Below are 17,113 nucleotides of genomic sequence, written 5' to 3'. Positions count from 1 at the left end.
TGGGGGACAGTCAATAAAAATTGAATGGAAGAATGGATAGATGGGTGGATGGATAAAGGGTCTTATAACTTTATCCATTAAATCTGGTGAGGAAATAATTTCTAGTGGGAGCTAAGGCCTAAATTCTAAAACAAAATATCACAAGGGTGTATTCCTGATAGTCTAATACTAGTAATATCTTATTGAAGCAGCTGAAACAATAAACAATCACTTATTTATATACTTATATGTATAAGTAACCTTAGGCTCACAAAAATATACATGTTTTAAAACAAATCTAAGGCACACAAAATACTAAAACAAGTCAATGAATTACTCTATTTTACATATTCAAGAAGCAGAAATCTACTTGACAAGATGATAGTCTATCAATGGACATTTTGTTATTTACAATCCCTTCATATTCCTTTAGTCAAAAGCTTGAAACTGATACTTTGCACCATATATTATTTTAATATAAGTTACAATGAGTTTTCCTTTAGAGAGCTTGTTGGAACTTTTGCTTTTGCACCAGAATTGTGAGTGTTAGCGGTTGTGGGCTTCCTATGGCATTTCCAAGGGAGAAGCACCAGTAGGTTTTCCATACTCCCAAGGAATCTGACACTTTGAATGTTATAGCACCTCTGCATTTTAACAGAATCAAGTATTTCATTGAAATTTCTTCTTGTTCTAAACATTTTATTTGGGCAATTACTTTTGTTTTGCTATAAAATGACTCAATAAAGTAATGGGAAAAAATAATGTGGGGGGGACTAAAGTAAATGGAATGCCTATTTTCCCATTACCTAGAAGAACATGAGTTAACATTTCCCCAGAACAATATACTTAGATGAACTACTTTGGATTAGCTCTTAATGGACAAACCATGCTTATAATACCATTCCTACTGTTTGTTTACAGTGTGTGTGGGGGGGTGTGATGACGATGATAGAGAATTTATTTTCAAAAGATTTCTACAGGAAATTTATTCTTATTCTGGAGCAGAATGACTTTCAGAATGAATAAGGCAATTTGGGGTGGATAAGGTTCTTGCTACTTAATTTTTGTATTTTATCACCTTGAAACTTTAGAAGCATTTGACTCTTCAGAATCCTATTATGTCTCATCTCCTTTTGGAAACACCTTTCATGGATTATATTGAGAAAGCTGGGGTGAAAGTAAATTAGGGCCATTGTTGTTCAATAAATCAGAAGAGACCATTCTTATTTAGTTCCAAAGAAAAGTTAATCAATATTGGTAATATGCTTCCTAATTCCAATTTTAGAGAGAATTAACCATTTTTGCATGACCTAACTATTTTATATAAGTAGCTAATCTTTGAATGAGAAAGGACTCATTTAAACACAAACCATATACATGATTAGAATACATACTGCAGGTAACAAGATGGAACTCTACACAGCAAGAATAAATGATTTCTCTTGTATGCAAATATGCACAAACAACAGACAATAGGATTCTTATACTATACTATTTCAAGTTACTTTTAAAAATAGAAAGTGCTTTTAAAATATATATTTACAATTTATGAACAGCCTCCAACCATCACCAACAATAATGAATTATTTTATACAGGAGAGAGATTTTAAGAGAGAAAGCATTTCATTGGTTTATTTCAAAGGAATATGCCGAGTTCCTAGCAATGATTGGAAGATGTTAGAACAATGGCACCATGAAATAATAATTCAGCTTATTTTTGTGTCGATGTGGTTAAGCACCAGAAGCTGTGTAGAGTTAACACTGTGTGTCTTAATTTTACATCATAGCACATGAACCTGTTAAAATCCTCTAAAAATGACTCGTTTCATAGTAAACAATTTAAAGCACCAAACTGAGTGATTCTACCAAGGTTAACACCTAACCAAAACATCTCTTTATGTATTTAAAACTATAAAACTTTTATTTTTGCTTAAAATGTGCACCTTCTACCAATTGTCAAAATATAGTCACAGTTAAGAAATACCCACCCCCCATTTTTTTTTTTTTTACCTCAGCCTTCAAATGGGTGAGATGAAGATATAGTAAACGACAACATGACTTTCTTTTAAGAGCACCTTGAAAAAATACACTGCACTCGCAAAGGCATTAAGAAGGGGAGAAAAACCTTCAGACCCAATGGTTATAGGGCCCCGCAACATGTGTGAGAGCATAAGGGGACACGGTGACAACATTGTCATGGGTTAATGTTAACGCTTTGTGGGAAGGAATCTGGTTAAATTCATTAACTTCAGTGGACAGTTCAGGACCCTCGTTAGCTGCCTGGTCTTTCTGCTCGGAGGCTTTAGTTTTCTTATTCTTTGCTTCTTTCGCCTCGAACTTAATCTTGTTTAGTTCGAAACCGTGTTGGGGCTTATTCAGGTTTTTGTGCTGGTAGAAGACAAGAGACAGGCGTGTAGGGTGATTCCGGTTGGGGTGTTCGACAGGAGTTGTGGCGTGAAGCTCTCGCCTGGCGCACTCGATCAGAACAGAGCCGTGGGCGGGCGCTATGGCCACCCCACCAACATTGGCATCCAGGAAGATGTGCTCACTGTCTGACCAATACTCAACAATGTGGGGCAGTTTCTCCTCAGCAGGTGACAGGGGGTCGTCTGATAGGGGGTCATCTGATGGAGGCTCATCTGCTTCAGAATGCTGCTCGTCTTCTTCCGCCAGAGAAGAAGCAAGTTCATGAGGAGAAGGGATGAATGGGGGCTGCTGGTTTGGCTGATCAGAAGTTAGCTGCTCAGATGGACCAGTGGGAGGCTCAGAATAAGCCAGGGAATCTGTCATGGGAGTAGACAAGGTGGAAAGAGGAACCATTTCACCAGGCTGTGCAGTTTCAGCACACTCCCCAGCAGCTACATTAGCACCACTGTGTCTTGCAGAAGGCATTGTGCAGTGGGGATTGCTACCTCTTTCTGAAAACCCGTACGAAACTGATGCATCATTCTTAAAAGGAACTGTTGGGACCGAAGCAGTCTTAGGGGACCAGGAGAAGCCTGGAGCTAAGTGTGCCTCTTTCACTGGGTGAGGAATGGATGGGGTCGGTGAGTAGGTTTTAGTGTTGTCCGAACCTTTGAAGATAAGGTGGGGTTCAGTTTCACTTTTTATTTCAGGTTGCACAGTCTCTGTTTTATTCCCTAAACAGAGAAAAGGACACCAAATGTGAAGATAAATACAAACTACTTTTGGTAGCTGTTGTCTTTAAACAGTATTTTTAAAGAGAAGTACAAAGAATAATAGAACAAAACACTAATGATGGCAATGTTGGCCAGTTTTGTTCTATTTACTTTAAGCCTGACATATGCACACGTTAAAAATTGTAGGTAGTTTAGGTATGCTTTTTCACCCAATATTTTTTTCTTAAAAAATTATTTACTTTGGAAATAATCATAAATAAGTTCACAAATTTAGCCAGAAGGATATCCATTGTCTAAAATGGTAAGATATTGGAAATGACCCAACTGGCTATGAAGTAAATACTAAAACCATAATCAGAATACAGTGCAAGTGATAATATGGTGACCAAGAGCAATATTTCACTACCCAAACAGCTGTTTAGATATTTTAGGTATTGCATGATCTCATTTTTAAAAATGTTAAAGAAACTAACAGTTTATAAAGATATCTGAGTAATGAAAGCATCATAACTGGCAAAGTTAATTATTAGGCAAAGAAAAGTCACATAAATAAGCTATTCCTACCCCTCAGAACAAGTGCATTTAAGCTCTGTTTCTTTCTCACAAAGTAGGTAGATCATTATTATGACATTGGACAAAAGGTGGGCCATATGCTCTGACATATCCACACAAACCTAACATCAAATGGAAACATTTTTCTTGAGGACATTCTCCCTGTTTTGATGTTCTAATAAAATGTTTTCAAGGCAAAAGCAGTAGATTTTAAGGACCAAGGACAAAGTAAAGTTGTCTTGTTTTAAAATAATTAATATAATAGTAAACATTTATCTAATTCAGAAGATCTGCAATTTTCCCTCAGATGATATAACCTGGAGACACAGTAATTCTCATGTCTAAAGAGAACTTATATACAGGACCCAAGGAGTGGTATATCAAGAAATCTGTGCTTAGACTTCCCTGGTGGCGCAGTGGTGGAGAGTCCGCCTGCTGATGCAGGGGACATGGGTTCATGCCCCGGTCCGGGAGGGTCCTGCGTGCCACGGCAGCTGAGCCTGCGCGTCGGAGGCCTGTGCTCCACAACGGGAGAGGCCACAACAGTGAGAGGCCCACGTACCTCAAAAAAAAAAGAAATCTGTGCTACTATCTGTGGCTGCATCTACTACTATAGAGGTTAAGTTGTCAACAAAGTACAACTCACAGGAAGGAAAGATTTAAAATATGATGAGTCTTTTATTGAATTGGAAAAACCTGTAAAAAAGCTTTCATGAGTAATATTACAAAAGGACAACAAGTTTTAGGCCAAATATTGTGCATTTGGCTACTAATAGGGTATATATATATATATATAAAAGAATAGCATATAAAGATGCTATTGGGGAATGACAGAAAGATGAAAATGTTATGACTGCTGTTAACAAGCAGCATGGAACCAGATATGTGAATCTTAAAATAAACCTAAATTAAATATCTGTAAAGTGGAACTACAAGCAAAAAGGAATGATAATTGTCCCTTGCCTCTTCACTATCTCTATTGAATCTTTCTCAGTGTTATATAAATGTCTGCACTGTCAGTTGTCTCATCTTTTTTTTTTTTTTTTTTTTTTTTGCGGTATGCGGGCCTCTCACTGTTGTGGCCTCTCCCGTTGCGGAGCACAGGCTCCGGACGCGCAGGCTCAGCGGCCATGGGTCACGGGCCCAGCCGCTCCACGGCATGTGGGATCTTCCCGGACCAGGGCACGAACCTGTGTCCCCTGCATCCGCAGGCGGACTCTCAACCACTGCGCCACCAGGGAAGCCCAGTTGTCTCATCTTAAACAAACAACTTCTCTTAAAAATATCAAAATCAAAGAAGTTAAAGAATACACTGTAATTCTTAGTTTGAATGTCAGTTTAAATTAATAGTGTTTTTTTTTTTTTTTTTTTTTTTTTTTTAGGTTCCTTGGAGGAATGGCTGATTTTAGATATGGGGCAGGATTACATAAGAGGAACCTGGAACATCTTGTCAGAACAGAAACTAAGGAAGTTATCAAAGACAATCGGGGTCATGACAAAAGAATCAGAAGCCACCTTGAAGTGTTTCTACTGATCCAAGACAGGAATTTGAATGAAAGCATATGAATTTGAAGATTTTTAAAGCATTTTCAAATACAGTGAAAAAGAAAACCTTCTTAATATGCATTGAAATATAAACTATGTTAAAAAAACATACGTTCAAAATGAAACTAAATTTAAAAAACAAAGAAAAACAACTGATCACACTGGAGGATGCTTGGGAACTAACTTGTATTGTTAACACTGGTGAATAAAGGCAAATAGCTAAGCATTTATTCTGATTTCTTTAATCACACATACCTCAGAATTAACAAGTTATTACAAGGACAATTTCTTTTTAAAAGAAGATTAAAAACGTGGAAAAAGAATGACAAACTCCTAATGAAATAAAGAATATGTAATATGACCATAAGTGTTTCTAAAACCATTAGGTAGAAAGCTGTTAGGGAACATCATAATCAGTGAATTAGGTTAACAACACCTGACCTAGTCTTTTTTCTTTCGGCTGTGTCATGCGGCATGTGGGATCTTAGTTCCCCTACCAGGGATCGAACCCGCACCACTTGCAGTGGAAGTGCTGAGTCTTAACCACTGGACCTCTGAGGAAGTCCCCTGACCTAGTCTTAACATCACAAAAAGACACACCAAACACTATGTACTTCCTGATGTGAAGAAATAGGAGTATATAAATCACAGATATTGTTCTGGCCGTAGTAATTTTTTTTTTAATTGAAGTTGAATTTGCCTCTATGGACAATGGTTTCTGCTATAATGAAAAATGAAAAAATGAGGGAAAAGAGGAAAAGCAAGCTTTACATTAAAAAAAAAGAGGTATAGGAGACATATCAACTAAATATAATGTGTGACCTCGTTTGGATACTGATTTAAACAAACCAAATGTAAAAAACAAAAAATCAATTAGGAGACAAGTGGAGCAATTTGAACACTGATTGGTATTAAGGCGTTATTTGATTTTTGTTTGTTTTAGGTATTGTGGGTATAAAGATTCCTTCTCTTTTAGTGACACATAAAAGATGATTCATTGGGTAAGATATGACTTCTACAATTTGTTACCAAAAAAAAAAAAAAAAAAAAACAACAGAAAACTGCACAAGTCATATCTTTATATTTTCATACCCATGTGGCCTGAGTAATGGTATAGATGACATAGAATGGCTATGTATTGAAAAACTTTTAAACTAGGAGCCTATGAGGGAAGTGGAATTCATTATGTAATTCACTCACTTTGTACATTTTTTAAAATTTCCATTCAAGGAAAAAAACCTCAACTCTATAACCTTGACTCCATCAGTTGACCCCCTTTACAGCCAACATGCATGTCTTCCATTTCTCTCCCATTTCCCTATAAACCTACTTCCTTCATTCTCACCACTGTTCTGCAGACTCTGCTCTAGCAGTCGTCTTCAAATGTAATGATAAAATCTCAGTTTTCCTCTCACTTGCCACAGGAGCAGCATTTGACAGGGCTGTTCACTCCTCTCTGTGGTTTCACGCCCTACCACACCACACCTTCCCAGTCTAAGTCTCTCTTGCTGGTTCGTCCACATCTCTGAAACCTCTACAAATTGAAAATTCCCAGGATTTGTCCTCGATCAAATTTCTTTTTCACCTCCTTCTCTGTGATTTCATTCACACTCAAGGCTTCAAACACCATCTCTATCCAGTTGACCTCTTAAATTTTATCTCCAGTCTGAACCTGTTCTCTGAATTACACTCTTATTCAACTGCTTACCTAACATCTAGACTTGAATGTCTACAGGTGTCTCGAACTTTTACCATGTCCAAAAGTGGGCCTCTGATTTCCCTCTTTATCTTGCCAAATCTGTTCTTCTCCCTCCTTTCCTCATGATAGTTGGTGGTTTAACCATCCTTCCAGTTTCTTCCAGCCAATACATCAGGGTAAATCTTGACACTTTTTTTGGTCCACACTCCAGACTTAAATCTATCAGAAATCCCCAGGACTTCCCTGGTGGCGCAGTGGTTAAGAATCCACCTGCCAATGCAGGGGACATGGCATCGATCCCTGGTTCAGGAAGATCCCACATGCTACGGAGCAATGAAGTCCGTGTACCACAACTACTGAGCCTGCGCTGTAGAGCCTGCGTGCCACAACTACTGAAGCCCACGTGCCTAGAGCCTGTGCTCCGCAACGAGAAGCCACCAGAGTGAGAAGCACACTCTCCGCAACGAAGAGTAGCCCCCACTCCCTGCAACTAGAGAAAGCCTGTGCGTAGAAACGAAGACCCAACGCAGCCAAAAATAAATAAATAAAATACAGTAATTTTTAAAAAAAGAAAAGAAATCCCATTGACTCTACCTTAAAAACATCCAGAATCAGACATTTCTCCTGTCCTCCTCACTAGCCACTCTGGTCCAATCTCCATCATCTCTTTCTTGAGTTGTCAGGATAGCCTGTTTACGATCACTCTACTATTCTATTCTCTATCCCACTTGACTCTAGTTTCAATCCAGTAACTGGGATGTTAGGTTTGAGTCAGATCATAGCCCTTCTCTATTTCTCACTCAAATATAGGCCAAAGTCTTGACAGCAATCTACAAAGCCCAAGATGAATTGCTCAGATGCCCCTCTTACCTCTCTGATCTCACATCCTACAATTCTCCCCATTTCACACTGTGCTCCAACCATACTGGCCTCTTTGCTTACATCAAGTATTCAAGGTAAATTCCTGTCTCCTGAACTTTGCACTTGCCACTTCTTCTACCTGGAATGCTATTTCTCCAAATAAAAACATTGCTGCTCCTCATTTCCTTTAGGACTTTACTCAAATGCCTCATTCTCAGTGAATCCTTTTTTGACAACCCTATTCAAATGGAATTCTTTCACAGCACTATGTCCCCTCTTATTCACTGCTACATTTCCGATACCTAGAACAGTTCAAAGTAGTGCCCAGTAATATTTGTTGAATGGACTACTTAAACTGATGCTAAAGCTGATGAAGAAAAAAAAAAAAGCTGATGAAGTAAGACTTCAGGGAAGCGATGTCATTTTATGTATGCTGAGAAGGGGCTTTGCTTCAAAATAGCTGGGGAACAAACAATAAGAACATGTTTCGTTTTTGCTTTTTTTTTAAAAAAAAGAATATAAATAGAGAAAAAAATACCAAGAAATACTGATGGGTCACCCTTTTGTTGGCTTTTAATTTTGCCAAGTACGTAGAAATATATTCATTGTCTTAGTTTAAACTCTAAACAAACTATATAAAAATAATTAGCTAACTTGATTGGTAGATATCTGATCTAAAGTTTTTCTTTTCATAATGCCTCACTCCTAAGAGAGTGGCAAAGATAAAAAAGAAAAATAAGATGCAAAGACAAGTGCAAACCGAACTGCCAGTGAAAGTTGTGCACAGAAAATTAGCAGGCTCAATAAGCCTTACCTAAAAGTGGCAGCGATGAAGCCTTACTGTTGTTTGTCATTGAATTATTCTTCCGCTTGATTCGAGGAATAAATTTCTTTTCCACAGCCCTTATCTTATGTGCGAGAACCTCTGTCATCATTGCTGCTCTCTTCTTCCCAGAACGAGGAACTGGCTGAGTAAATCGTGTTCTTTTTCTGCGGTGGGGTGCGAGGACCATGATGGCCCCAGATTTGATCTTGGCTTCCATTCCGTCCCTTGAGCCAAACTCATCTGTGTCTGAAAGTTTATAAAGAGGAAGTACATGCAGCTGCTCATCTTGAGGAATAACACCAAATGAGCGGTTATCTTCTCGTGTTAAAGTGCAGACCTGATAGGAAGAAAACATGAAATGGGAACTAGAGATCCTGCACATTCATAATAGTTATTCCTACCTTCTTCTTGTTGCCATTGTGAAAGGGAACTGTTTTCATTTGGTTACTGCTGGTATATTCATTCATTTTGGAAAAATATTTTATATATCAAGCCACTCAATGCTTTTCAATCTGAATAACGTATCAACTGTTTGTAAGCAGACCAGTATAATGTTGAGTTGATTTTGTAAGTACATATTATACATGTTTATGCATTTTATAATATTTTAAATCACCTTCTTTGTTACATTCCATCTATTTCGTTGCCTAAGTTAAAGAATAGTCACTGAATTGTTCACTACCTTCATATTAAATTTAACTAATAAAAAGATATTACTTTAGCTTATAAATCACACTATTCCTTAATATTTAAATAATGTGGACTTCCCTGGTGGCACAGTGGTTAAGTATCCACCTGCCAATGCAGGGGACACGGGTTCGAGCCCTGGTCCGGGAAGGTCCCACATGCCGCGGAGCAACTAAGCCCATGTGCCACAACTACTGATCCCGCGTGCCACAACTACTGAAGCCTGTGCGCCTAGAGCCCGTGCTCCACAACAAGAGAAGCCACCGCAATGAGAAGCCCGCACACCGCAACGAAAAGTAGCCCCCGCGTGACTCAAGTAGAGAAAGCCCTCGCGCAGCAACAAAGACCCAACACAGCCAAAAATAAATAAATAATTAAATAACTTTTAAAAAGAAAAAAACATGAGAAGAGGAACTAAAATTTAGTTTGACTCTGAACCTAATCCAACCTGATCACTAATATTCTCTAATGAAGCAACTCACATAAAATGTACTAGCCAAGCATGATGTTGAATCACCTTTGGCTAAGATTCATCTGGATGGATTTATAAAATTTCAGCATTTGGAAATAACATTGGTCTCAGAGACCATAGTCAACATCAGTGAAAAGGTGTGACAGGCAAAAAGTTGTTTTGGCTCCTTAATCTGTTACTGATAGACCTCACTGAGCAAATAAGGAAGGAAGGCTGCCTTTTGAATCAGACTGTACACTTCCAATGAAAATGTAATAATCAGGGCTTCCCTGGTGGCGCAGTGGTTGAGAGTCCGCCTGCCAATGCAGGGGACACGGGTTCGTGCCCCGGTCCGGGAAGATCCCACATGCCGTGGAGCGGCTGGGCCCGTGAGCCATGGCTGCTGAGCCTGCACGTCCGGAGCCTGTGCTCCGCAACGGGAGAGGCCACAATAGTGAGAGGCCCGCGTACCGCAAAAAAAAAAAAAAAAAAAAAAAAAAAAAGTAATAATCATAGCTATGTCTTCTAAGAGGCCAAAATGGTGTAGTGCAGAAATAGAGGCAATCACCCTCTATTAATCTGTTTTACCAGGTAAGAAGATAACTACTTGAAGCAAACTCATTTCCCTTATGAAAGGACTATTCCATGATTTTTCCTGAGGTCTTCTCCTTAATTTAAGATTATCTTGATTGACTTTGTGCTATGGGCATGTGATTCTTTTCATGGCTATAAACATAGTATGCACATATATGTGCAAATATTTCTTCTAAATATCTCTACATACTAGCACTAAGAACCAATATTAATAAAAAGGATGGTAAATTTGGCACGGTTCCCTCACAAAAAACCTGAAGTACAGGGCTTCCCTGGTGGCGCAGTGGTTGCGCGTCCGCCTGCCGATGCAGGGGACCCGGGTTCGCGCTCCGGTCTGGGAGGATCCCACGTGCCGCGGAGCGGCTGGGCCCGTGGGCCATGGCCGCTGGGCCTGCGCGTCCGGAGCCTGTGCTCCGCAACGGGAGAGGCCACGGCGGAGGGAGGCCCGCATACCACAAAAAAAAAAAAAAAAAAAAAAAAAAAAAAAAAAAAAACCTGAAGTACAGATGGCAAGAAACATTGAGTTGCTTAACTTCTTACCTACCAGTGTGATAGCACAGAATGGTTGCTTTGAATAATCATGTAGTTCTACATCCCAACAAACCTACTACAATTAAATGTATAATTCAAAACTTTCAACAAAGTATTCCAGGCTGGTTCTGTAACTTTTGGGGAGCACTATCGATATATACTATGTGGAACAGACATAAAATAGGATTTGTCACAATAATCATCCTTAAGGACCTCAGCTTGAGCGTACAGTGATGGAGCCTTTAGAATCAAAAGCCACCCAGGTACATACCACCGTGCTCCCATTATTCATGTTGTGAATGTCCCTGTGGGGGTGGGCACAGAAGTCTAGGCAAGCAGTGACCCCAGAGAAAGGACGACCTTCTTTCTTGCCAAGCCGACATTCTTGAGCAACGTGTTCAAGCGCCACCTGAAAAATAATGTATGACCCATGGTTTTAAGAGATAGAAAGAATCACCTTCAATAAAGAGTAAAACTCACTTTCTGATAAAGTTTATGAGTTACTTACACTTTATAATTTCAGAGATATCTGACACTACAGTATATTATTTTAGGGATTGTCTAGTTTAGTAATATTCAGGGTAAACAATTTGAGACTACATGGATTAAAATGGCAATCACTGAAGGCAAGGTGAGGGCATTAATACCTGGTGGTGGTGGATAAACAAGAACAGTAGCCTGAAATATTTCATTAGGAAGAAAGAATAATACAGTGCTTTGATCATGTATCCAGTTTTCAATGTCTATAAAAAGTAGATGTATATATATATTCATGAACCAGTATAGAAAGTAAATTAATAACTTTTTAAATGAAAGGTTGGAATTTAACAGAGAGCTTGTTATTCATAATACAAATAAATATTTTAATTTTTATTAAATATTTTTAAAATATAGACTTCTGGTTATGTTTCTGTTTTTGGTTGCGCCACTCTGCTTGCAGAATCTTAGCTCACCAACCAGGGACTGAACCAAGGCCCTCGGCAGTGAAAGCGCAGAGTCCTAACCACTGGAGTGCCAGGGAATTCCCTGATTATGTTTAAAATTAGGTATTTTACACACTTATTTTCTCCTTTCTCTGATATATGATTTGCAATTATTTTCTCCCAATCTGTGGTTGTCTTTTCATTTTCTTTTTTAAAACAATGTGTTCCCCCAACTCAGTTTTATTGAGGTATTCCTGACATACAACATATGTAAGATTTAGGTGTACAATGTGATGATTAGATACATGTATGTATTACAAAATGATTACCACAATAAGGTTAGTGAACACTGCAATCTGTTCACATAATTACGATTATTTGGTGTGTAGAAGTAACATTTAGGATGTCTTTAAAACATTTAAGTATATAATACAGTATTGTTAATTATAGCCACCAAGTTGTGCACCAGATCCCCAGGTTGTATTTATCTTATAGGTGAGAGTTTGTAACCCTTGACTAACATCTCCCCATCTCCACCACTTCCCAATTACTTTCTTAATGATGGACTTCTGCTTTTATAAGTTTTATTCCTAGAAACAATCATAACTTTGTCACTCTGGAGATTTAATTCAATTGCCATAATAGACTTTTTTAAAAACACTAGACAATTTTTTAAGCTGTCTGATAAAAGATCTACATTAAGTTCAGATTTGAAAAAATTTTCTATTAACAATGACACTGTTTAGATATAAATTTCAACCACGTTTAAGAGTACTGTATAAGGAACCAAAACATACCTGGTTTTGGTAAGCAACTGGAGCATACTGCTTATAAATTGGAGCTAATTCTGTAGCCAAACTCTGTAAATTATCTTCAAGGTTTTTTTCCTATAGGAAGAGACAGTCCATAAAAGTTGTTTCATAATAACATATAAGATGAGTGATGAGTTTATTATATAACATATGAAAATGGATTATACATCATTGCTGATGTGTGGCTGATGCACGGTTCATACTTACCCAGATAAAAGAGCTACCATAGAAAATGACATGGATTGTTTTCATAAAATCTAAACTATTAGTCATTGTTATGCTTGAATTTAGTCTTTTGAAATTAAAAGTCTATGTTATCAGCTAATGAGAAATCTAACTGGTGTTAGAGGTAAGTTGCAAAACTGCTCATGTTGTTAAAAACAAGAACCATATTTCATATTTATTCAATAGTACAGGGCACTTGAAGGAAATCAAGACAATTTTCCTGCTAACAAGTGGAGACTTGGAAGAATTCTGACAGTGAAACAAGTTTCTGTAACAGAGATGGGAGAGCAACACACATAAGGCACATACTGTGTTATCAGATCCTGTGTTAAGAGCTTCAAACATAATAAGTAGGCAATGGGCTGTCTAAAACCAGTGTTTTCTCTTCTACACAGGAATGGCTATAAATTGAGGAAGATTTGATAGAACTGTGGAGAAGCCTTAATACCATTTCAAGATTCTAGATTCTAATGACAGTAGAAACATGTAAGATTTTTTCAAAGGAAAACCGTCATGACAAGAATATTAAAAATGTCACTGATGACAGCATGAGGTTTGAAGGAGAGAAAGGAGCCTTTGGCAACAATAGTTGGAAAACCATTGTGGTAGTTTTTCAGAGATGATTATATCCTAAATCAAGTCAGAGACTTGATAAATGATCAATCACATCTAAGGAAGACAAGTGATGGAGAACTGACAGCAAGGATGAATGAAGGACTTAAGAAGGTTTGAAGGCTTCTGCCTCATTTGAGATTTGGTGGATGCCTAGAACTCAGGAAGGAAGCCTTCGTGTGGACCAGTTCACCTCTGGTATGAAGCAGACTATTATAGAAACCAAAGCCAATGTAGACATAGGAAGTTAATTCTTGAGTTCTTTTAAACAAGTCTCAGTCTTGGCAACTGCAAAGCATCATTGATAAACCTTTTGGTTTCCTACTCATTTATGTTGGTGCTTTCATTGAAAAGGATATTCATGTATATAGGGTCTATATCTAAATTGCTGTTCCATTCATCTATCTAAGTATGTGTATGTTACTCAGTGTAGCTTAATAAATATAGTCAGGGAGGTCAGATCCCTACTTTAAAAACACTTCCTAGCTATGCTCACACATTAATTATAAATTTGAGGAAAACTTAGGAATTATTATTTAAATGCCTATTAAAAAGACTTTATTATATTTTATAACACTTGAAATATTGGGTGGGGTAATTGTGTTTTACTGCTAATAGAATATTAAGAATCATTCAGTGTCACAAGTTAGACTGGGCAATTTGTCATCTTATGGAATATCTCATTTATTATGTGGAAATGAAATAAAGTAGGCAAATAGAAGCTAATTAAATGGAACTTAAATAGATGATTATTAGTATCATTTTTGAATGTAGGTTCTTTATTCATATTGTAAAAATCCTGACTTACTAATGGTTTCATTAGAATGAATGAGTATGTCGGGTAGAGATTTCTTATCAGATCTTTATCTAATGGGGCTCACACCTCCCTCTCTCTGCCCTTCTCACCCTGTACTTCATCTCTAGGACCATCTTCTCCACATCAATGCCTACAATTACCACCTGGACCACAGACCACACCTGGAGCTTCAGGTTCTTATTAATGACCTGACAGCCTCACTTGGATTTCTCTTAGGAATCTCCAAGCCAATGCATCCAAACTGAATTAATAATATGCCTTCTATAAACCTGGTCCTGTTTCAGCATATCCTATGTCAAGGAATAGTACCTAATTAAAAAAAAAAAAATCTTTCCAGAACAACCACTGCTTATCATTTCTTCTGTCACAGCCATATTCTAAGTCACTACTATTCCTTCCCTGGACTGTTCTCATTAGCTAGCCCATCTTGCTATACCAACTTTTGGCCAACTCCAATCCACAGAGCAGCCAGAGATCCCTTTTTAAAAAGAAAAGTTTAATTATATCACTCTCTGCCTTAAAAGTCTTCAATGATCTTCCACAATGCTTTTTTTTTTTTTTTTTTTTGCGGTACGCGGGCGTCTCACTGTTGTGGCCTCTCCCATTGCGGAGCACAGGCTCCGGACGCGCAGGCTCAGCGGCCAGGGCTCACAGGCCCAGCCGCTCCGCGGCATGTGGGATCTTCCCGGACCGGGGCATGAACCCGTGTCCCCTGCATCGGCAGGCGGACTCTCAACCACTGTGTCACCAGGGAAGCCCCTTCCACAATTCTTGACATGGTTTACAAGGTCGCTTTATGCACCTCACTTTCCCTTGCCTGCTGTGCTTCACTGGCCTTTTGTCAGTTCCTGGAAAGAGGAATGCTTCTTCCTGTATTATAAACACTACATAAACATTACTCATTGTTAATAATAACCATAAGCAAAAACTGATCTTACATTCAGTATATAACAGAGTTATTTGTTATAGAATAAAAATTTAACAGTCATGTCAATATAAATAATATATTTGTATACTAACAGCTTTATCAGATACTTATTTGGAAAAAAAAACTGGTTAATTTTAAGGGAGAATTCGCATCTCATTATCAAGTGTTCTGACCTTTGAACATGGTACCTTCTCATTATCAGGTATTTTATATGTCCTTTTAGTAATTTTTATAGTTTTCTCCCTAAAGTTCTGATAAACTTCTTGTTAGATTTCTTCTAAGGTACTTTATCTGCAAAAGATAGTTCTCTGTCTAGAGTCATTTCCTTTTTTTATTACAGTAAATGGGAACTCTAGAAAAACCAAATAATTTTGACTGCCTCTTTAAAGGGATTATTTATTTATTCTGAGCTTTCCTTGTATGTTATATTCCTTGTATTACAGATATAATTAGATTAACTCTTGCTGTTTTATCTATTCCTATTTATCCTGTATCCTAATGATTTTTTAAAATAATTTTTTTATGTATGTATGTTTGTATGTATGTATTGGCTGCATCGGGACTTCCTTGCTGCGCGCGGGCTTTCTCTAGTTGCGGCAAGTGGGGGCTACTCTTAGTTGTGGTGCGCAGGCTTCTCACTGCGGTGGCTTCTTTTGTGCAGAGCACGCGCTCTAGGCGCGCAGGCTTTAGTAGTTGTGGCGCGCGGTCTCAGTAGTTGTGGCTCGTGGGCTCTAGAGCACAGGCTCAGTAGTTGTGGCTCATGGGCTTAGTTGCCCCGCGGCATGTGGGATCTTCCCGGACCAGGGCTCGAACCCTGAATTGGCAGGCGGATTCTTAACTACTGCGCCATCAGGGAAGCTCCTAATGATTTTTTAAACTAACTTTGCGGACTGATGAATGGATTTTTTTCCACCACTAGTTCAAACGTTATAAATTCTATTCGTATTCATCTAAAAAATTTTTAAACATACACTTCTCAAATATGTTTTTCTGACAATATCTAGAGCAGTGTTTTCCAAGCTGTGGGTCATGACTCTTTAGTGGGCCATGAAATCAGTTTAGTAGGTCAAAACTAGCATTTAAAAGAGAAATGAAATTTCATAAAAAATATTTTACTGAATCATAGTGATCCTCAGCAATAACTATATAGGATATATTAACTTTTTAATATCTAGATATTATCTTTGTTACATATAATAAGGTGAAGTATTGTTTTGTGATAGTTTTATTTATTTACTTGAATATATATATGTCTGTATAGTTGTTCATAATATAAAATGTTTTTTACTCGTGGTCACAGCACAAAGTTTGAAAAACACTGATCTTGGAGTTAATCAGTATCTAAATCCTCCCAACTCCAAACAAAGCATAAAACATTACCACACTTAGTTTATATAGGTGCCCCACCCCCTCCCACTACCTACCCACCCCTGATTTGATAAGAGTATTGAATTATACTTATTGTCATTTCAATTAAAAAATGTAAGTACTCAACTTATTTAAACTTAACAGTAAGGTTGACTAATTTCTTTGCTCACCATGGCCTCGTGTTCCGGACAGATTGGTTCCGGTTTCATATATCTTCTTTCTGGATTACGTCCTTTAGTAATTCTTTCATAGTAGTGCTGTGGGTAGTAAACTTACTGAGTCTTTGAAATGTTGGCAAATAGCTTTATTTATTCTTCCTACTTTGGCTGGGTATAAAATTCTAGATTTTTTTTAACAGTGATTCTCTTTGGGGTTAGGGGAGAAGAAGGAGGGAGCCAGGGACAATTGGAATTTGGGTTGATAGTTAAAGACTTTACCTACATTATTTAGAATTTTAAACTATGTTCATATATATATATATACATATAGTTACTATTTTGTCACTACTTGTTAATATTTTTTTAAGATTAAAAATTTTTTTTAAAGGAATGTACTTATATATT

At 37.7% G+C, this 17,113-nt stretch overlaps 1 protein-coding gene across 4 annotated transcripts in view; it reads right to left on the bottom strand.

Annotated features, from left to right (window-relative positions):
* Window positions 1-1,585: 1,585 nt before the first annotated feature.
* The window catches only part of TET1 (tet methylcytosine dioxygenase 1), a 132,155-nt gene continuing 116,627 nt past the window's right edge, over window positions 1,586-17,113 (bottom strand). For 2 of the 4 annotated variants that reach the window (XM_007121056.2, XM_055081283.1), the window contains 4 exons: window positions 12,586-12,675; window positions 11,137-11,274; window positions 8,591-8,939; window positions 1,940-3,119 (listed from right to left, as the gene is read on the bottom strand). In XM_007121056.2, the coding sequence (XP_007121118.1) occupies window positions 2,107-3,119; window positions 8,591-8,939; window positions 11,137-11,274; window positions 12,586-12,675 (1,590 nt within the window). In that variant the 3' untranslated portion in view covers window positions 1,940-2,106. Of the gene's footprint in view, window positions 3,120-8,590; window positions 8,940-11,136; window positions 11,275-12,585; window positions 12,676-16,720; window positions 16,808-17,113 lie in introns of all 4 variants that reach the window. The other 2 variants (XM_024132182.2, XM_007121055.2) reach the window with 2 other exon arrangements.

Source organism: Physeter macrocephalus, chromosome 20 (assembly GCF_002837175.3).
Source record: "Physeter macrocephalus isolate SW-GA chromosome 20, ASM283717v5, whole genome shotgun sequence".
NCBI lineage: Eukaryota > Metazoa > Chordata > Mammalia > Artiodactyla > Physeteridae > Physeter > Physeter macrocephalus.
Note: the sequence above shows the minus strand (reverse complement) of the source record. Positions and strands in the feature narration are given on the sequence as shown.